The sequence below is a fragment of the Eubalaena glacialis genome, chromosome 13 (assembly GCF_028564815.1).
Source record: "Eubalaena glacialis isolate mEubGla1 chromosome 13, mEubGla1.1.hap2.+ XY, whole genome shotgun sequence".
Lineage (NCBI taxonomy): Eukaryota > Metazoa > Chordata > Mammalia > Artiodactyla > Balaenidae > Eubalaena > Eubalaena glacialis.
Window position 1 is genome coordinate 46,577,899 of NC_083728.1, and position 22,890 is coordinate 46,600,788.

The following is a 22,890-nucleotide window of genomic DNA, read 5'->3' on the forward strand; positions in this document are numbered from 1 at the left end:
GTTAACTGTCATTAAGATATCAGAGACCTTGTTTATATTATATAAATAGCTCATATAAACTGATGCTCTCCTAGTGACAATAAAACTATTGTCCTAAGTGTATGGAGTCTTAAAAACCTAACAGCTTCTCTTTCTGCACCATAAGCCTTTTTAATACCATGCCTTATCTCCTCTTTCAAAAGCTATTTTCCTACTAGAGGCACCAGAAATAGCTTATGTCCCCAGAGCAGCTTCACCAAGGTCACCTCTCCTTTCAAAAACTTCTCCAAAGTTAGGAGTTTTTTTAGCTGGAGTTGATAACCCAGTCAATGTCAAGGACAGAGTCCCTCTAAGTTCCTCTCTGTTGACCTTTGGAAAGTCCCTGCCAGAATTCTTAAGAGTGACTTCAGAAAACTAGGTAGTTTCTGAATAATACTTGAAGTTGAGGGGTGTTATACCCCACCTGTCAACAACCACCACCAATATCACCATTCCTACCCAAACTTTTCCATCCTCTCACCCCTGGAATGTAGCTCAGGGTGTCTCTGAAATCTCAGTGATAGTATATTCACAACTGCGTATTAGAAATCCTGGTGGTCCCTGTCTCTTAATCGAACACCCAGCAACTTCCTCAAGAGAATGGCTCTGAAATTTGTTTCCCTAAAAGGAGTAATACTTGATTAGTTAGGGATTTGAGAATAATCTAAACAAGAAAGAAACCAAGACAAGAGCCCTTAATCAAAGTTCTTTATCTTTTTCTGAACCTCCCCCTCAGCTCCCATCCCAGTCCAAAGTAGGGAAGGTTAAAGAACTACATCTCTGTATAGCTGATTCACTTTGTTATAAAGCAGAAACTAACACACCATGGTAAAGCAATTATACTCCAATAAAGATGTTAAAAAAAAAAAAAAAAAGAACTACATCTCTAAGCCTCAGGGCTTCTCCTGTGAGACTGCAGACTATGACACGAACTTAACCCACCTTTCATCAGGGGAGACAAAAAACTAGCCCAAGAAGCTATGGTTAAGGGACCCAAGAGAACAGAAGAGATGCCCAAACAACACGAATCCATAATAACACGCAAATGCTAGTCCCATTTCTCAAGCAAACTCTGAAACTTCACAGAACCTGCGCCAATATTTAACAGTACTCTCTTCATGGTTCTCTAATAAATGATCCCAGGTCTGTTGTCTTAGCAGGCCCCAAACTTTCAGCAGTGTTTCCCAAAACATGGGATACTATAGCCAAATAGATAACTTTAGTGTGTGGATAACAGCACTAATAGCATTAACATATCAATCCTCTACTTAGAATAGGGAAAACCATCTCAGCATGACTCCAGGAGATCTTTAATACCTGATTAACACTTGCTAATTCCTCTACTTAACAAAGGAAAGGTAAGCTTAGGATCTAAGCAGCTGACAAGCAACAGAACCTAACTAAAATTTAATCACACTGGGTTTTCTTTGCACTGTGTTTAAATTATTTTCTCTTCACGCACATGACACTGACATTCCACTTAATTAAATATGTTTCATCTTTAAAATTTTAAGGTTAAAAAGTGTTTATCTTTTTTAATATTAGGTAAAACATAGGTAGTATACAGATCTGGGGAAAAGCAAGAATCTACTACTCAAATGACTAAAACATGGGCAAGTCTCCTTTAGTGCTAAAAAAAAAAAAAAAAACTTTTAAAATCTCTACACTGGAATTGAAATTTTGTCCCTTAAATGTACAAGATATATAATGCTGCATAATCAATCACTCTATCTGAACTTCTAATAATTTAGAAGGGGAAGGTCACCCTTCATCCATACAATTTCCTGTCATAACCCAGATTTCCTCCCATTACAGCTGGCCCCCGGCACCAACTTTCTCTAAGAGCCACTGCCATCAGGTGTGTGTCTGAGACAGTGGGGAGGCCACAATGACTGTCATAGAAAGCAAACCTTTCCAACTAATCAAAAGCTCCATGGTGTTGCTTTTACACATCTCAGGCCTTTCTTGGACATTTTTCAAATACTCATTCTGAATGAAATAACTCACTGGGTACTGTGAAAGATGCACCACCACCATGGTGTAGTAGAAAGAACACTGGGCTAGGAATCTGAGTTGTTTCTGTAAATTTACCTCACTTCTTTGAAAAGTCATTTGAAAGAAAAGGAAATTGAACCTGGTTTTTGTTTTGTTTTTAGATTCTTCTGGATTCGATTCTATAAGGCTTCCCGAGTTGTCTGTGCAGTTTAGATATAGCCAAAAGTTAATGACCAGGAAGAACACCAGTTTGACAAGAAGAAACAATTCCACTCCTCACCCCATATCAAAGCTAATCTTGCTGCCATCCTGCTTGACTGTCTGAGGAAAGTTAAAAAGAGACCCAGCCATTCCTTCTTCCTTCACAGAGGTCATGAACTTTAGATGCTAAATGCAGGCAAATAAAAATGACTAAAGAAAAAGGGGGGGAAAAAAAAAAAAGACCTAGGTAGGGCTGCACTGCTTAGAAACCCTAGAGGCTTCGATGATGGGGACTCAGGGGTTGAACTCACTGTGTCTGTCTTCAAGGTACTCTGAAGTAGAGATTACAGGCTGATGGAGTGCCAAGAACACTATACTGGGACTTAAGGGCTCACTTCAGGGTGTCTCAGCCTGGCTCTTGTACGAACTAGCCATGTGGCTGAAGCCACTTAATCTGTCTGGTTTTAAGGTTCTTCTTTTATAAAATTAAAAAGGCAAACTAGCTCTAAGACTGTGTAAATTATACTCTAAGATGGACAAAGTCAAAAATGGGGTCAATAAAATTTTTTCAGCAGCATTATTTTTAAAAACACAAACCAGAGTTTAAACAATTACTGTGTCTGGTTTTAACAATACCTAAATATGGGGTAAAAGTAAGTAATAGAGTAGGTGAGTGAAAGAGACAAAGGAAGAACCATCATTATAAGATCTTCTAAGTGGGGAGCTAGGGGGAGGCCCTCACTCTATCGAAGTCAATCTCTTTGGTTCCAGCTCCTCTGGCAGTTTGCCTCCTCCAGATATGAAATTCAATTCCTGGTGTACTTCAAGGCAAGGGAAAAAAACATTATTTTCATCTTCCAACTCACCCACTTAGAGCTTACCTGCATGCACCAATACAAAGCCCCCTCGCTTCTCTTTATGGGGCTGCTTTGTTTCCAACTCTTTAGCTGTTATTTTAACAGCTGAAACCTGAGATGATCTGGAAGGTAGTCCTTCTCCAGAACTCATCCCCTTCTCCATGGTCATTCTCCAAGATTACCATCTTCTACTGGGAAAAGAGCATACTTCCATCCAAAAGTAACTGCAGGAGAGGAATTACTCTAAAGGAAAACAGGCAAAGAGGGTTTGCATTTCTTTCCACTAACACACACATGACATACAAATTTGTGCACAGATAACTTTCAAAAAAAAAAAAACCTAATTTTAAAGTTATTTAACTGGGTAATACAAAGAATACACAAAGGTTAGAATTTAAATCTCTCTGTCCACTGACAGCACTTGCTTGAAGTCACATAAACAAAAGAACTGTTGTAAAAAGACTTCATATTGAGTCCAAAGATATTTTTTCTTTCATTTTATCTACATTAAAGAAAACCACAACATAACTTAAATATCACTTTCTACTCCCTCCAAACCAAATGCTAATAACCTCTGGGACATTCTAGAACCACAGGCAGTGCTGGCAACATCACTGAGCCTTGATATAAAGCCTAGATTGCTGCTTATTTTTTTCTCCAGGTTTATTGAGATATAATTGACATACACCAGTGTATAAGTTTAAGGGGTACAACATGATGACTTGATACATGTATATACTGCAAAATGACTGCCTCAACAAGGTTAGTTAACACATCCATCACCTCACATAATTACAATATTTTGTGTGTGGTGAGAACATTTAAGAGCTATAGATTGCTGCTTACTTAAAGAAATGAAGCAACATACAGATTTACATCTGCCTGTGAAGAACCGCTTAAGAAAAACAGTGTAATACTTCACAGCTCAATCAAAAGACAAACGCTAACAAAATTATATGACTAAACCAAGAAATTAAAATAACACTTGCGCATATACTTGTTAATTTTCATGAAAGCGTTATTTCTGAGGTTCTCAAAAGATAAATGATAAAATACAAAACTTAATAAAACAAATTACAAGCAACTTAAACCACAAAGTTTCCAATTTTTCTCACAAATTCACAAGCTTCTAGCAATCTTGGCTTAATAACAATAACGATGGCAGGACACACTTCAGACTGGGGAAAAGTGGATCATCTAAAACTCGACAGAGATTTGAAGAAAATCCCAGAGTCATGTGGTTGAAACTACTTAAACACCTAGATTCACACTGTTAGGTAAAAATGTATACCTTATTCTAAATTGAGAAATGGGGAAGGAGGAGCACAAGTCTTTTCTAACAGAAAACATAAATAGTAACATAAAGAGTGACTTAGCCAACTAGTCCAAAGTGTGGTCTGCAGACCAGTGTTTGTTACCAGTCTGCAAGAGATTATTATTTTATTCATATACTAATTGCCTTATTTTTTCTTTGTTGGAGTAAAATTGCTTCACAATGCTGTGTTAGTTTCCGCTGTATAATTAAATGAATCAGCTATATGTATACCTATATCCCCTCCCTCTTGGACCTCCCTCCCACCCCACCCCCCCATCCCACCCATCTAGGTGTTCACAGAGCACTGAGCTGAGCTCCCTGTGCTATACAGCAGGTTCCCACTAGCTATCTATTTTACACACGGTAGTGTATTTATGTCAAACCCAATCTCCCAATTCTTCTCACCCTCCCCTTCCCCACCTGTGTCCACATGTCCGTTCTCTACATCTACATGCACATTTTCAATAAACAATGTGTACAGTTTTTGTAATTCTTTTCTATTTCCTCATGTTTTGTTTATAATTATATTTTTGAAACAATTTTATCTGCTACATCTAATAAAAATATAAGCTTTCACTTTTATCTTTCATTCACAGTTCCATATTTCTGTTTTGTTTTGAGGTTTTGTGGTTTTTTGTTTTGTTTTTTTCATTTTACAAAAGAAATGGTCAACAAAGGATTGAAAGAAATTTTTAAGTTGGTCCTTCACACCAGAAATGGTCTGTGAAGCACTGCAATATGGTATTTTAACTTCCTTTAATTCCTGGTTAAAAAGAGTTCATTTAATTTTTATTATATGTCATTTCATTTAAAGGACAAATAATTTTAAATCACATATATATGCTGTTGTATTAAAATGTTTACATATATTCATAAATTTTGATTACAAAAGAGTGCTGAGGTTAATTAAATAACTGGATTAAAATGCCTGTTTTTGTTTTTGTTTCAGGTGGTAGCTCCATCCCTGAGGATGGATTTTCTTCCAACGACTTCACAAGGATCTGCATCAATTACCTTTATTTGACTTTGGTTATTTCTCTGACATAGGTTACTATTTATTCCTGCGTCGGATGACGAAGTCAATTTAAATGATTAGCAGTTCATCTGCCAGTCTATACCTGCCATGAGGTCTGGCCTAGCCATGAAATGAGCTTGGGCCCACTTGTCCCACAAACATAGTTGTGTGAAAACAAAGGTTTTGGAAAATTCAAAGCTTCAGTTCAAATGAAACCATATCCAAGCAGTATGAGCTATAAAACTTACTCTGACTCACTGTCATCAGATGCATTTTTTTTCATGAATAACAAGTTAGAACATCTACATTTTACAATGAATAAGGTTTGATGTAATAGGCACTCCTAATACATGTGAGAGATTTAAAAACACTGCTTCTCAAGCTTGTCTGAAAAAAATAAAATGTGGAAGATGAATCAATATGCAATTTCTTGAGCAATCTACCATCCCTCAGAGACTATCGGAAATTTTTCTATTTAGCAAACCATGTCATCTCAATAAACTCCTCCAAAAATGCTGGCCCCAAAGTTCTGCTGGACTGGGAAAGGAAATGAAGTAGACAGGCTATCCAATGTACAACTCTGGCCGCCAACTCCCAAAGGTTACTGGAATATTTTTAATTCAATTAGAAATGAAGCAATTTCTACTCCAATATCAGTTTTTGTTTAACTCAGAACCCATTAAAAGTCTGACCTTCCTAACAGAATTCCAACAAATGTCTCAAAAAAGAAAAAGACAAAAAGGGGTCGGGGGGCAAGTGGGCAAATCCCAGTTCACAGAAAAATTATATAACAGTCTAACAGATCAAAAGATGCTAAACCGGGCTTCCCTGGTGGCACAGTGGTTGAGAATCCGCCTGCCAATGCAGGGGACACAGGATCCCTGGTTTGGGAAGATCCCACATGCCGCGGAGCAACTAAGACCATGCGCCACAACTACTGACCCTGCGCTCTAGAGCCCGCGAGCCACAACTACTGAGCCCGCGTGCCACAACTACTGAAGCCCGCACACCTAGAGCCCATGCTCTGCAACAAGAGAAGCCACCGCAATGAGAAGCCCAAGCACTGCAACAAAGACTAGCCCCCACTCGCCACAACTAGAGAAAGCCCGCGTGCAGCAACAAAGACCCAACGCAGCCAAAAATAAATAAATAAATAAATATATTTATATAAAAAAAAAAGATGCTAAACCTCACTCAGAAGAAAAATGCAAATTAAAACTACACTCACATATCATTGGACTAGCAAACAAACAAACAAAAAAGTAAGATAACACCATGTTTTGAGGATATAGGGAACCAGGAGTTCTCATACATTGCTAGTAGCAGCATAAATTAACACAACTCACCAGGGGCAATTGGGCAAAATAAACCAAAATTATAAATACACACTGAAGGACTATCTGTAATGGGAAAGATATGGACCAACAGTATGTCTTGATGGAAGTGCTTAAAAATAAATGCAGCTCTTGGAAAAAATGATATTCTTGATACACAAATATACAAATATGAAACGACCAGTTCTTGATATACAAATATGCAGCTCTTGGAAAAAATGATATTCTTGATATACAAATATACAAATATGAAATGACCAGTCTTGAAGACATTTTAGCAAGTAAAAAAGACATGGTACAAAAGTATATGCAGTACCATATTTTGAGGGAGGGGAGAAAAATATACAGTTAAATATATATATGCAAAGTACAATCTGGAAGAATATATCAAAATATAGCATAATAGTGGTTACCAGAAGATTTGGGTGACTGGTGGACAAAGGAGGGATGGCAATTTCACTGTTCACCACTGTGTACCTTTTGATTTTGAACCATCTGAATGCATTACTTACAAAAATAAAAAGCTTTTTTATACATTTATTTAATTATGAGAACACAGGTAACTAGCCAAGTCGAAGTCCCAAAATAGGGCACGCCTATGAGATCCCACTTCAAACCTTCACTAAGAGGAGAAATGCCATATTCTGAAGGTTCTCAACACTCATCCCACCTACAGAAGGAATAGACAAAAACATGGCCAATCAACAATACTGGCCCGGGCTTCCCTGGTGGCGCAGTGGTTAAGAATCTGCCTGCCAATGCAAGGGACACAGGTTCGAGCCCTGCCCTGGGAAGATCCCACATGCCGTGGAGCAACTAAGCCCGTGTGCCACAACTACTGAGCCTGCGTGCCACAACTACTGAAGCCTGTGCACCTAGAGCCCGTGCTCCGCAACAAGAGAAGCCACAACAATGAGAAGCCCGCGCACCACAACGAAGAGTAGCCCCCACTCACCGCAACTAGAGAAAGCCCGCGCGCAGCAACGAAGACCCAACACAGCCATAAATTAATTAATTAATTAATTTTTTAAAAAAATATATATACTGGCCCAAGAGGTCTTTTTTGGTTTTGTTTTTCTGGATCTTAACTTCTAGTGCCACACAAACCCCAGATAATCCTAACTAAAAAAAAATAAAATTAGTATTTGATCTCTACAGTTAAGACTAAGGAGTAAAAAAATAAATCATGACCAAAGATTGACATCAAATATATACCATCCTTTTCTAACTCACCTTGTAGTCATCTTGGACTGCGCCCAGTTTCCAAATCCTATAGATTTCTTCTCAAGCATTTAACTTCCTTCTCCCTACTGCCTTGACCCTTGTTCAGCTCACATACCTCTTAGCATAAGCATTACAAAAAGCATATTAACTTTTCTCCCCAAATCCAGGCTGTCGTAAAACAACCATCTACAAAAGGCTGCCAAAATAAATCTCATAAAGGACAATGCTAATCAAGACAAACAGCATGCCAAAAGACATGAGCAGGCAATACATAAAAAAGGAAATATAAACTGGATATCCAATATTAAAGAAAGAATATTCAAAGAAATACAAAAAAAAAAGAAGAAAGAAATCTAATTAGCACTGTATTGCCATCATAAACTGATGCAACCATTTTGAAAAGGAATGTGTCAGAAAGTATCAAGAGCCTTAAAATATATAATTTTGTATATACCCGCTCCCCAGAGATACTCTATACATGAACTAGTCTATATAGACACAAATAATAGTACCATGGATTCCTCTAAAGAGTACTGGGAGACTGGAGAAGAGGGAGGGGCAAGGATGAAAGGGAAACTTGATTTTCTCCTAATAACATTTCATATTTGAATTTTTTTTTTAACTGGGTACTATTTACTAAAAAGAAAAGATTTAAGTTCACTGTCTCTGGGACCAAGATGAATCTAAATTAACTTGATTATGAAGGGCAGAAGAGAATCTCAGAATAAAACACTTTTTTTGCTTCAGGGACTTTTATGGCACTGATTTAAGGTCTAAATCTTGACCCTATTTCTCTCAAAGATTGTTTCATTTTCCTACTGCATGTGATGACACTATTTTTTTTCCCCTTTAAGCCATTTAGAACACTACCACATGTCCTGTATGCCTCTGGTGTTGAAGTTTTTCACTGTAGATTTACTCAGTCTTTTAGAAGCAGTTGAAGGAGGAAGGAAGTCATGGAATCCATTCATCTTACAGAGAAAGGCTTTTAGAGAAATCCAGCCCTTAAGCTATAGCAACTGATGAACAAAGAAGCATTTTGTTGCTCTTAACATCATGAGATTGAAGGTTTAATGCCTCATTAAATGAGCTCCAAAACATACTTATTTCATCTTTGACCCAGTAATTCCACTTCTGAGAACATTTTCTACCAAAATAATTTTAAATACAGAAAAGGTTTTATGCCTTTTATGCTGTGTTTAACATAGGATAATTTAGAAAAACAAAAATCTGGGAGCGACTTAAATACCCAACATAGAGAAATAGTTAAGAAAACGATAATCTATGTGTTTATGATCAACTGGTTTTTGAAAACGGTGCCAAGGCCATTCAATGGAAAAAGGACAGTCTTTTCAACAAATGGTGCTGGGAAAACTGGATAGCCACATGCAAAAGAATAAAGTTGGACTCCTACTGCACACCATATATAAAAATTAACTCTACATAAATCAAGCCCTAAATGTAAGAGCTAAAACTATATAAAACTCTTAGGGAAAAAAAAAACATAGGAGTAAATCTTCATAATCTTGGATTTGGCAGTGGTTTTAACATATGACACCAAAAGCACAAACAACCAAAAAAAAAAACAGATAAATTGGACTTCACCAAAATTTTAAACTTTTGTACTTCAAAGGACACCCTTCAAGAGTGAAAAGACACCCCACAAGATGGGAAAAAATGGAAGAAATATTGCAATCTGATAAGGGACTTGTGTCCAGACTATATAAAGAACTCATACAACTTTAAAATTTCTTTAAAAAATTTTTAATTCAATTTAAAAATGGGCAAAGGAATTGAACGGACATTTCTCCAAAGATATACAAAGGGCCGATAAGCACAGAGAAAAGATACTCAACATTTTCAGACATCAGGGAAATGCAAATCAAAACCACAAGATACCATTCCACAACCAATGGAATGGCTATAATCAAAAAGACAGACAATAAGTGTTAGCAAGGATATGGAGAAATCAGAACCCTCATATCCTGCTTGTGCAGGCCACTTTGGAAAACACCTGGCAGTACCTCAAAAAGTTAAACAGTTACCACATGACCCAGCAATTCCACTCCTAGGTATACATCTAAGAAAAGTGAAAACATACGTCCACACAAAAACTTGTACATGGATGTTTATAGCAGAATTATTCATAATAGTCAAAAGGTGGAAACAATCCAAATGTCTATCAACTGATGATGGATAAACAAAATGTGGCATAGTTATATAATGGAATATTATTCAGCCATAAAAAGGAGTGACGTACTGATACATAATACAACATGGATGTACCTTGAAAACATTATGCTAAGTGAAAGAAGGCAGACAACAAAAAGCCACATATTATATGATTCCACTTACATGAAGTATCCAGAATAGGAAAATCCATAGACACAAAGTAGATTAGTGGTTGCCAGGGGCTGGGGGAACAAGGGGAGGGGAGATCAATGGCGAGTAACTATAACAGTACAGAGTTTCTTTTGGAGGTGATGAAAAAGTTATGGAATTAGATAGTGAAGATGGGTGCACAACGCTGTGAATATACTAAAAACCACTGAACTTTAAATTTAAAAGGGTGGAATTTTATGAATTATATCTCAAAAAAATCCATGTAATAGACACAATGTACAAAACATGCTTTTTAGTTAAAATCACATTTTATACATATACACCATGATCCTAAGTAGGTTAAGAATATGCTGTTTTTAAAAATGTAGGGAATTCCCTGGCAGTCCAGTGGTTAGGACTCCCAGTGCTCTCACTGCTAAGGGCCCAGGTTCAATCCCTAGTCGGGGAACTAAGATCCCACAAGGCACACAGCACAGCCAAAAGAAAAAAAAAGTAGAAAGAAAGAGATCAAAATGTTGGGCTGGGGCTGGTGGAACCACAGATGATCTCTTTTTAAATATTTCTACATTTTCCAGATATTCTTTAGTAAGCATGCACTGCTTTTTATAAGTGGGGGGAAAGCTTTATTTAAACAAAACAGCAAATTATTAAACTCCCAAGTGTATGAAAATTCCTTAGCTTAGTATACAATGATCTCAGTCACGTGGTCCCCAAAATACCTTTCATTCCCCTCCCCTACAGAGGCGAATCAAGTTGAACTCCTTCCTTCCGGAAACACGATGCCCTCTATTTTCAGGGCACCTCCAGTTCCTGTTTTCCACCCTCCTCTCCAGTTGCTCCTTTTCCATCTTCTTGGTCCTTTCCTCTTCCTTCTCCACCTGAGCAGTAAATGCTAACGTTCCGCGGGAGTAACCAGGCCTCTATTATACTATAGGGCTGCTTTCCCCCACCTGCCACGCAGGACCAGGACGCACACCCTCGGGTCTCTACGAGCCTCGAACTCGGAGAAACCGCAGCCCGAGACTGCAAAGTGGGCGAACGACTGCAAGGACTCCCTCCCCACACACAGACAGTCCCTTCCCGGGAGAGGGAATGAAGCCGCCAAGCTGCAGCCGCTGGGAAGGGGCCGGCGCGGGCCCCACGCGCGACCGAGACTCGGGGACGAGGGACGTCCCGAGTCCCTTCCTCCAGCACCGCCCCCGGCAAGGGGTATCCTGCGCGCCGCCCGCACCCGGCCCCGGAGAGGACGTCCCAGCGAGAGCGCGGCGCCCGGACAGAGGCAGCGCACGTCGGCGGCAAGAGCGCGGACAGCGTGAGAAAGAGAGACACTCACCCGCGTCAGCCCCGAGCCCTCACGGCACCGGAAGTAGTCACCCACCCGTTGCCAGGGTGAGGAAGCGAGGGTGACGTCAAGCTTTTCCATTGGCCGTGAGCATAACCACGTGGCCGGAAGCAGGCGCCCACACTCTGCTCGGTCTCCTCCCTCTGCCCCCGAGTGGTTCACCTGGTCGCGGAGGTGCAGGGAGGACACCACCTGGAGCCTCGTTGTGAGCTGCGCAGGCGCCGTTGCCTCTCTCTCCTCACCCCGCCTCTTAATGAGCCGGAAGGATGTGATCCTCTTATCTGAGTGGTTGGCAGACTAGCGATGTGATGCGGAATGAAGTTAAACTAGTCATCATTTATTGAGATGTCACTTAAGAGCTTAATTTCATTCAATCCTTGCAGCCCACCCCCCACCCCCCACAGTAGGGAAAACTAGAGTTCTGCCTGGATTACATGTGGGAGGAAGGGGCTAGCCTTGCCCTGGGGAGAATGAAAATGTGGGTGGCCTTTCTTTTAGCCTCTAGCATCTAAGACCAAGACCTAGTAACATTATGTAATCTCTTTAATGTTTTCTTGTAACTATTAACATGAATAGTTACCATGTAACTGTAACCGAAAGTGGGATCCGGCTGCTTGCCGCCCAAAAGCAAATAAAGAAGAGGCAAAGTTGGTGGAAAGGAAAGTTTGCTTTATTTTGGATGTCGGATGTCGGCAAACGGGGCCGGGGGCAACGCCTGTCCAAAGGCCAACTAACCCAGACTGACAATCAGTGAGGGAGGGGGCTACATGCAGAAACAGCACAGTCAGCTCTGGCAGTCATCTTGAAGTTAACCATGAGGTGATCTGACCAGTGTTCATCTGGATTGTTTTAAGTACAGTCAGTCTTCAGTTACAGGGTCGGTTTGTTCCCATCTCCTTGAGGCCAGTTCTTGGAATTGTGGCAGCTTATGTCATGGCTACAGTCTGGTCATCATGTAGTCAACTTCTTCCACCTGGCGGGGGTTTCAGTATGTACAAGACAGCTCACAGGATACGGCTCAGAATATTATCTATAGCCCTTGAGAAGGAACTAAAGGTTCCTGACTATGCTTAATGACTAAATTATTATTATTTGGTCTCCTTTGACTGTTTTCCTTTGTTTCTGCATTTTCTCATTTCTCTGATTAAACTTATTCTTCAGCTAAAGTTTTTCCACAGACAAAAGGCAGGCTGAGGACATGGGGGCAAGGACCATAGGGTCCTGCTCCATTTCATAACCACCATTAAACCTGTCTTGGGAAGCAGAGATTGAAAGGAGTAGTTCTGGATAGCTCTCAAAGTGTGGTCCTATCACCTGGACTCATAGCAGAAATGTGAATTCTTAAGCTTTATCCCAGACTTGCTAAATCAGAAACTTTGGGTTTGGGACCCAACAATTTGATTTAACAAGCTGTCTGAGTGGATCAGACACAACTAAAATTTGAGAACCACTGAACCAGAGGGACTTTCTCTTTAGCCTAGTTGCAGAGGTGGGTTGGGGAGGGTGATGGAAGGAGTGCCTCAGAAGAGGGGAAGCAATCAAGATGTGTACCTCCAGCAAACAAGAATGAGAGTCAGGGGACTTCCCTGGTGGTCCAGTGGCTAAGACTCCGTGCTCTCAACGCAGGGGTCCCGGGTTTGATCCCTGGTCAGGGAACTAGATCCCACATGCCGCAACTAAGTATTTGCATGCCACAACTAAAGATCCTGCTTGCTGCAACTAAAGATCCCACAGGACGCAACAAAGATCCCGCATGTGGCAACAAAGATCCAGCGTACCACAACTAAGACCTGGCGCAGCCAAATAAATAAATATTAAAAAAAAAAAAAAAAGAATGAGAGTCAGAAGGCAATTTGGGGCTAGTATGGGAGACCCCAGAACGGATTCCCCTGGGATTCCTAGATAAACATTTGTGTTAATTGTACAAGAAAGACTTTTCAACTGCTAGTGATTCCAAATTCATTTTATTAACTTTTGTATTCTCCAACATATTTTTCTGCTAATATTTTTCTCTATGAACAAAAATAAAAGGGCATAAAAAGGTCTATTGTGAAAGTTATCTATAAAAACAGAATTTTAGATTTAAAAGGGAATGTAGGACCCTATATTAAAGTAAGTGGTTTAAATAAGAAAAAAACCGTGTTTAAGTCAGGATAGACAGAGGTAGTGCAGTGGTTAAGAGCAAGGATTCTAGACGCAAGAGAATCTGTGTTCACATCTCAGCCCTACCACCTACCAACTGAGTCACCTTGAACAATTTACTCAATCTTTCTGTGACTCAGTTTCCTCACTTGTAAAATGAGAAAAATAATAGAATCTCTCATAGAGCTGTTCTGTGGAATAAATAAGGTATGTGAAGTACTTAGGAAAGTATCAGGCCCATAATAAGTAATCAATAAATGTTACTTAAAAAAAAAACCAAACATTAAGTTCAGGCTTGTTACTATAAAGTATGCAAAGGCTCAAACTTCTTTCTCAAATAAATGACACAATGGTATTAAATAAACCAAAAATGTCCAGTTTGCTCTTGGAGTAACTGTTATTAAAATTTGGAAAATAAGTTGGTACTGTGCAATTGGAAGGTAAATTCTATATAATACAGGCATTCATGTATTGAACAGATAATTAGATCTTATGCATTATACATGAGAGGTGCTGAGGGTGTGAAGGCTTGAAAGAAGGAATGGAGGACCAGAGAGGTCAGCAAACAGTCAATTCCAGAGCCAAGCACACCCAGCCCCAAAGGTGACACCATCAAGAAACCACTGTACCGATGAACCAGTTTGCAGGGCAGAAATAGAGACACAGATGTAGAGGACAACCGTATGGACACCAAGGGGGGAAAGCGGTGGGGGGAGGGGGTGGCGAGATGAATTGAGAGATTGGGATTGACATGTATACACTAATATGTATAAAATAGATAACGAATAAGAACCTGCTGTATAAAAAATAAATAAAATTCAAAAAAATAAAAACGAAGCAGCTATACCACCACAGGTGTACATATATAAGGATAAAAGAGGCCAACTTGTCCTCAGATAATGTACAGTTTAAATCTTATATATGCATATGTGCGTGTGTGTGTGTGTGTGTGTGTGTGTGTGTGTGTGTATGTTCGGTCCCCAGACCATGTCAGGGGATCATTAGTATCACACTGTTATTTTATAATAATACTAAGATATTTATTTATCTTCCTATTCTCATTCTCTTACAAGCGTAAAATGTGCAAAAATTTCATAGATAGGATTTCAAATTTCATATTGCAACTAACTTTTAAAAAACCACCACCTGTCCAGTTTTGGTGTACTATCCAACAAAGAGTATGCACAATTATCTGATAAGGCCATTAAAATATTCTTTCCTTTTCCAGCTACAGTCTGTGGGGGGCTGGATTTTTTTTTACATACTTCAACCAGCACAACATATCACATCAAATTGAATTCAGAGGCAGAAAGGAGAATATAGCTGGCTTCTTTTAGCCAGACATAAAGAGATTTGCAGGAATGCAAAAGAGAACACTTTTCTCTCTACCTTTTTTTGTTTGTTTTCAGAAAATACAGTTATTTATCAAAATATGGTATTTATATTAACATGCAATGGATTTATTTTTATTTTTAAACAAAAATATTGTTTTATATTTTGGTTTTAATGTTTAATATGGTAAATATTAATAAATATAACCCACATAAACAAAATATCTGGAACATTCTCAATTATTTTTAGGAGCACAAAGTTGTCCTGAGACCAAAAGCCAGATAACTGCTGATACAATTATTATAAATTTAGTCTGTATAGGATAGTAGTTATTTGGAAGGACTTTGAAATCAAATAAACCTGGGTCTATCTCCTGGATGTGCCACTTACTAGATGCCTAACATTGAACAAGTTACATAACCTTTCCTAACTTTGTTTTTCTTATCTGGAAAATGGAAGTAACAACCTACTTCATGGGATTGTTCAAGAGTAATTAATATAATGCATGTAAAATATTTAGCATATTGGCATTGTATAATAATAAGTGCAATGAGTAAGAAATTAGTACTTGACTATAACAGATGTAACATATAAAAGTATTTGAGAAAGCACAAGAATAGGGAAGGAAGAGTCAGGAAAGAAGAGACAAGCATTTCAAGCAGAGAGAACAGCATATGCAAAACCACAAAGACCTGCAAAAGACTGAATTCTGGGAACTCTAAAGAGCTCATAACTAAGGGATCATAAAGTGGAAGGAAGTACTGGCTGTTATGTGAGGAATAAATTATGGAGACCTTATGCCATTCTATGGAGTTTGGATTTTAGCCTGTAGTCTGTGGGCAGCTACTATATCATTTTGAACAGAGTAGTGACAATGATCATATTTGCATATTGCTACCCCTCCCATCTAAAGGTGTGTCTATGTTCCCTCCTTTTGAATCTGGGCTGGCTTTTGACTTGTAGGATAAGTGACTCTAGGTGACTTCTAAGGAAAGGTCACAGAAGCAATGCAGTTTGTGGTTCTCTCTTGGAATACTTTACTCTTGAATCCCAGCCACCATGCTCTGAGGAAGCCCAAGCAGCCACACGAGGAGACCATGTGTAGATGTTGTGACCAGCAGCCCCAGATAAGGTCCCAGCTGGCAGCCAGCACTGACTGCTGGACCAGTAAGTGAATGGGCCTTTGGAAGATTCCAGTCCCTAATCCTGGATTAACTTCCAGCCTTCTGTTCTTATGGAAGGTGGTTTGTGTGTTTCCCAGTGTAGGCTGCAGACGTCATCAGCAGAGACAAGCCATCTCCACATGTCCTTTCCAAATCCTGATCCACAGAACCCGTGAGCATAATAAAATTGTTTTTGTTTTACACGTCTATGTTTATACTTCTACCAGTACTTGATCACAGGCTCCAACAGCACTGCCACAGCTTACCAGCTCTTGTGTAGCTTTTCCTTTGTTAATTTTCTACCACTGACTTCTAGCGCTAGGAGGGAAAGTTTATTACATTGTAACAGTAACAATTTATTACACGGCAATAGTTAACTGGAACAGATTTTGTTACTTGGAAGTGGAATCTGTCATAACAAAACAACATAATAACATAACAAAAGTAAACCATATGGCACTGGCATTGAGACTCTGTGAAGCAGCAAGGGTGGGAGAGGATCCTACAGGAGAACGTTAGCAGAAGCCTAACAGGCCTTGAGGAAGCTGCAGTAGGGCTCAGAAAAAGCTAAGGAGGACATTGTTGGAAAATGGAGGAAAGGATCTCTCGTTCATAGTGCCAGAAAATTGGCCCAGGCTTTGGGGAACAGACATAAACCATCCCTACTGTGTCCTGTCTGAATTTCTGACCACAGAATCTATAAGTGTAATAAAATGGACACTTCCTACCTAACGACAGAGGCAGAGATCAGAGTGATGCAGCTGCAAGGCAAGGAATGTCTGAGATCAAGGCTACCACCAGAAGCTAGAAAATGCAAGGATGATCATACCCAGAGTCTTAAAGTGAACATGACCCTGCTGACACCTTGATTTTGAACTTCTAGCCTCCAGAACTGTGAGAAAACAGATTTGTTTTAAACCACCTAGTTTGTTTTACTTTGTTACAGCAGTCCTAGGAAACTAATACAAATCGTTTTGCTAAGACCATCCTAGTACGTGTCTTTTGTTATACCTAGGAACACATTCTTAATGCTCATAGTTCTAGAGGTTGACTGCGGTCAGCTGAGCAGTTTTCACTTGGGGGTCTCTCATGCAGTTGTAGTTATATGGCAACTGAGGCTAGAGTCACCTGAAGGCTTCTTCACTCAATGTCTGATGGCTGGGCTGGTGTAACTGGAACAGCTGGACACTGGCTGGGCATCTCTCCACCTGCAGCCTCTCTGTGTGACTTGGGCTTCCTCACAACATGGAGGTCACAGTGCAGTTGGACATCATACATGGCAACTGACTTTCCCGAGCATGAGCATTCTAAGAAAAAGGAAGTGGGCACTGCCAGTCCTCTTAAATGAGACCCAGAACCAGCAGAGTGCCACACAACGCCACATGGAAGGCCAGTCAAAGGCCGGATCTGATTTAAAGGAGTGTGCCACTCCCTCCACCTTTGGATGGGGGCAATGGCCCATGCCTGTAAAGGGGGATGGGATTGAGGGCAGCATTCTTGGAGACAAACTGCCATACTCAGTAAGGGTTCAGTGGTTGCATGTGGCCAAGACCCCCTTTGGCTAAGTAAAGCCAAAAAATGAATGTATTAAATGGATGGGGTAGCTCACAGAAACATAGGGAAAACTCTCAGAAAAGATAGGAACCAGAAAAGTTCTAGCTACCTAGCAACTGCTAATGGACAAGCTTTTCCAGGGACAACCATGGGATGAATCAACTTCATCTATTTCTGCTACTTGTGTCTCTTTCTTCAAGATTTAAATTCCAGGATAAAACATATATATGGCATAAATTGGATCATGTGTTCACACCTTGTCCAAGAGAAGACAAGATCCTCAAACTCATAATCCCACAAAAACTGCACAAAATGAGGGGAGGAAATTGAGAAACGTTTCCGAGAGCAGGAGACATGAATGCTAGACTGCAAAAAACAAAATACACTCATTGTCCAGGATGCTCTGAGTGTAACTTTGCCTAAAATAATAGGACCAGTCAGGATCTTCCCCCTCCCTATGGTTTTCTTTTCTTACTATCTACCTATGCAATATTGTCTATTTCTGTAAATTCAATGCTGTTTCAGCAAATTTAAAGCATATCGTTTGTTGGGAACTATTAACCCGTATTATTTTATATAGTTTAGAACCAATAACATTTTTCCTTCCTTTATAATCTTTACAAGGAAGAATGCACCTAACAGTATTAGGGGTGGGTGGCAGGGAAATCAAGGTTATTTAGCTTCTATTCCAATGTTTCTCTTAAGTGTGAGGATGACATTGGAGGAAATTTTATGTTAAGCTTCACTTTTTCTTTTTTACTTCTTATTATGGAAATTTTCAAAGATATGAAAGAGTAGAGAGAATAGTATAAGTCATCCCATATTCCAATCACTAATTAATCCATAGTTTATCTGGATTTATTCTGGCTGCTCATACTTTGTTAGCAGATGCCTCTGGTGTCTGTACCTCATCTCCTTGGCTGACTCTGAGTTCATCTCCGGCACGCAGCTGCAACTTGCACTGTCAGCTTCCTTGTCTTTCTGCTTTCTGGTCCAGGGTCACTTCCAATGCTGCAGTAGCTTGCTCTGAGTTGATGCTCAAGCACACCCTGGAAGTGCTTAGGCAGTAACACCCCCTAGGGGCAACACTCAACCAAAGAGCTGTTTAAAGGCTCCAGCCTTCTGTCCTTCAGGCCAATCTGGAAGGCATTCTGTAAGCTTCTCAGAGTTCTCAGGGTTGCCCACAGCAGCAATGGATGAAGCATCCTTTCACTGGCTTTTCCTGCCTCCCTGCCTCAGTCTTCATAGTCCCTCACTTCCACTTCCTTAAACCACCTGCCAAAAACTTCCTGCACTTGATCCTCTCTCAGGGTCTATATTCAGGGGAACCCAAATTAAGACTGACCTCCTTCATCCAGTCATACCTTTTGGTAACCATCAAAGCCTAATATTCATTTCTATGAAGCTCATTTTGCAGACAGGACTCAAGATATTTTTCAAGATGCTGGCCAAGGTGGCTAACTGCTGTAGAAAAATTAGGAACAGCATAATTCTGCTTTTCTACAAAAAATTAAGGGTAGCAGTCTCTTCCAATATTCCCGCTTAGCTAAAAATTGGAAGGAGGGGAGGAAGGAAGGAAGGAAGGAAAGAAGGACAGGCAAGGGGAAGGAAATAGATGACCTGTTCTTTCTGACAGTTTCTACGACAGAATTAAAGTGTGATTTAGTAGTTGAACATAAATAACTTGATCCATCCAATCTGAATTCTGAGATTTCCTTCCAAATCCCAGACCAGAGCTTTCTAACCCATGAGCATCCTTAGGATGTGTTAGCAAGTGAATTGGCTGTCAGCACCTTGAGACCTGGGAACACACCCAGGCCTCCAGGGAAGGTGGGCCCAGGGGTCAGAGGACAGAACGATTGTAGCCTAGGGTCTCTGATGGGAAACAGATGCTCCCAGCTGTCACCTGCCATCAGCCTGCTCACTGACTATTTTCAGCCCTGGCTCCTTCTAGATCCATCCAGCTGTATAAACACACTTTTATCCACAAGCTGACTGTGGGAGCAGCCAATGAATCTGTCTTCTTTTCTATTAGGAGAGCCTGCCTGTGTTGAATCCAAGGCTTAACTCATCAGAATAACAATTAAACAAAGGTGGATTTTTTTTTTTTTCTTTTCCTTTTCTTTGTAATTTTTAGTCTCTATTTTCTTTGCTATCAAGATGCCTGGGTGGTATTAGCTGATGGTTCATCTATTGAGAGTTGAGGGCAAAAGGAATCTGTTTGAAATAGGAATGCTTTAAAGAGAGACCGAGAGGCAGGGTGGGGATCAGAATGCTTGAGTATGAGATGTAACCAGGGCTTCCCTGGTGGTGCAGTGGTTGAGAATCTGCCTGCCAATGCAGGGGACACGGGTTCGAGCCCTGATCTGGGAAGATCCCACATGCCATGGAGCAACTAGGCCTGTGAGCCACAATTACTGAGCCTGCGCGTCGGAGCCTGTGCTCCGCAACAAGAGAGGCCGTGATAGTGAGAGGCCCGCGCACCATGATGAAGAGTGGCCCCCGCTTGCCACAACTAGAGAAAGCCCTCGCACAGAAACGAAGACCCAAGACAGCCAAAAATAAAAAATAAATAAATAAAAACAACAACAACAACAACAAAAAAAACTTAGGGTATAGATGTAACCACATGTCCTTGGGAATATCACTTAACCTTTTGGGGCCTCATTTTCCTTTATCTGTGAAATGAAGGAGTTAAGCTAACTGATATCTAAAGAATTTTCCCATTACTAACATTTTAAATAATTTGTCATTTTTCTGGCTTTTTCTTTTTTCTTTTTACATATTCTTTCATTTGACAAAGGTTTTCTGAGCATCTATAAGGTACATAGCAGTCTGATCAGCACCTACAAAATATTAGCTCTAAAAGATTCCTTAGAGGGGCCAGGCTATAGTGGGCATTTGTTTTCTTTTCTCTCACCAGCATCCCTTCCCTTTTCTCCCTGGTAATAACGTCCCTTGGACTATGGAAACTGATCCCCCCCATTTTATGTGGCTTTGCTGGGTCTTCCAGTCAGTGCCCTGGCAGCCTGACCCAGGTACAAACATGTGACCCAGGCCCGGCTAATTACATACTATACCTGGGGCTGTAAGTCTAGGCTCATGACTCATTTCAGGCCAATCCAAATTCTTCCCTAGAATCTTATATTATGGATTTTTGAAGAGAGGATCCTCTTTTACATGTTCAGTTATTAAATTGAAAGAGGTAAAATCTGTGGCCATTCCCTTTCCCTTTGCGTGGAGAAAGTCCATCTGGAGTTGGAAGAGCTAAGGGCAATACATGAGGAGAAGCAGAGTCAAGAGATGGGGAGAAATTTCAAATGGTCTGGTTTGAAGCCTCTCCCTCCCAGTTATATGTGCCAATCAATCTCTCTCTCTCTCTCTCTCTCAGTTAGTTTGAGATGGCTTACTGTCCCTTCCAACCAAAAGAGTCCTGACTAATAGATAGTCAAACTATTTTTTTAATATAATTCTCACGGTGTTTGAGATTTGTCCAAGGTTACATGGCAAGTGAATAGCAGAGCTGGGACCCAATCAACTCTGACTCCTGACTTCTCCTGACTTCCAAACCAGTTCTTTTATTCTTTGTGTTTCTTCCAACTTTGTATGATGAAAATTTCCAAACATACAGAAAACTTGAAAAATAAAAAGAAGCAAGCACCTGTATATCTACCACCTAGATTTTACAATACTATTTACATTTCACTGTACTTGCTTTATCACATATCTAGCCATTTCTCTATCCGGACATAAACCTATCTATTTAAAAAAAATAAATTTCAAAGTAAATTGCAACCAGTTCTTTTTGTTGTGCCATATCTCAGCGTTTACAGGGATGGTGGTGTGTTGGATGGGGCTTGGATGGGCAAGCTGTCTTGTCCACATGCATGTACAAGGGCCCCTCATGGTACACGATGAAACCATGGATGGGAAGAGAAAGTGGTTGTTTTGTGAATCAGAAGCCTCCATAAATGAGAGTGGTGAGCCTAGGGGAGATCCACAATAAATAAGTAAAAGCATAAGTGGACAATATAACAACATTAGTGATGAGTGTTATAAAGGAAATAAAGCAGAGAATGTCATAGTGCATGTCTGTGTATCAGGGAAAACAATACTAGATCAACCCTAGGAAAGCCTCATAGAGAAGGTGACTTTTGGATTATACCTCAATGAAGAAAGGAACCAACCATGACACCATCTGGAGGAACAAGATTCAGGCAGAAAGAAAAGCCAGTTCAAAGCCCTCAGGGTACTCCAGCAACAGAAAGAATCTTGGCCAAGTATCCTCCATCTCCTCCTCCTCATTATCCTTATCAACATCAACATCTTCATTAGGACTGGAAGTATTTGTGGTACATTTAATAATCAGTCATTGCTGTTTCTAGGTGAATTGAATTATTACATCTCGTTGTAACTCTGTTAGCCAAACAGTATCTCAGTAACCCTGCCAGTCACTTTCTACACAAAGATAAACAGCTCCAAGAGTAGTTTTGACACACAGAAGCCCCATAAGCCTACAGAAACAACCTGGTCCTAGAAAGGAACATGCTGGTCTTTCACAATTACGCTGGTCCAGAGAACAGGCTCAAATTACATCCCAAACAACTCATGGTTTCTTATGCCTGCTCTTTTAACATCCTAATTGGCAGGCCCTTGGCCGAAAAAACTGTTAGTTTATCTTGTGTAAATGGTTTAAATATGTGTTTTAGCATTAAAATGGTCCAAAACCAACACTTTGCATTGCTTTCAAGTGCCTTTTTGACCTGCTCTCAGTGGAAGCCAGATTAACTTAAAGCTTTATAAGTGAAATGTCTTAATCTGAGGGACTGTTCTGCCCTCAGTGGTTCCAGGATCATGAGGAGATGGGCCTCTTTAGTTTCTTTTATTTTCAGTAATTTTTTTCTTTAATTGTAGAGATATTTGTTCAGAAATGAGCCCAGGAACATATGCTTCAAGTTTTATTTTTATGGCTTTTTAACCATGCCATGAATAATGTCCAAAACATCAATATTAAACGAAATTAATACCATGACTGATCGGGAGGACATTTGGATC

General features: G+C 40.0%; 1 protein-coding gene across 2 annotated transcripts in view; it reads right to left on the bottom strand.

Moving 5' to 3' along the window:
* TASP1 (taspase 1) overlaps positions 1-11,724 on the bottom strand; it is a 241,449-nt gene extending 229,725 nt beyond the window's left edge. For both annotated transcript variants that reach the window (XR_009703188.1, XM_061208371.1), the window contains exons 1-2: positions 11,636-11,724; positions 3,096-3,314 (exon numbers count right to left, since the gene is read on the bottom strand). Coding sequence is in view for 1 of the 2 variants with exons in the window: in XM_061208371.1 (XP_061064354.1) it covers positions 3,096-3,240 (145 nt within the window). In the remaining variant the exon portion in view is untranslated. The remainder of the gene's footprint in view (positions 1-3,095; positions 3,315-11,635) is intronic.
* Between the last annotated feature and the right edge of the window lie 11,166 nt (positions 11,725-22,890).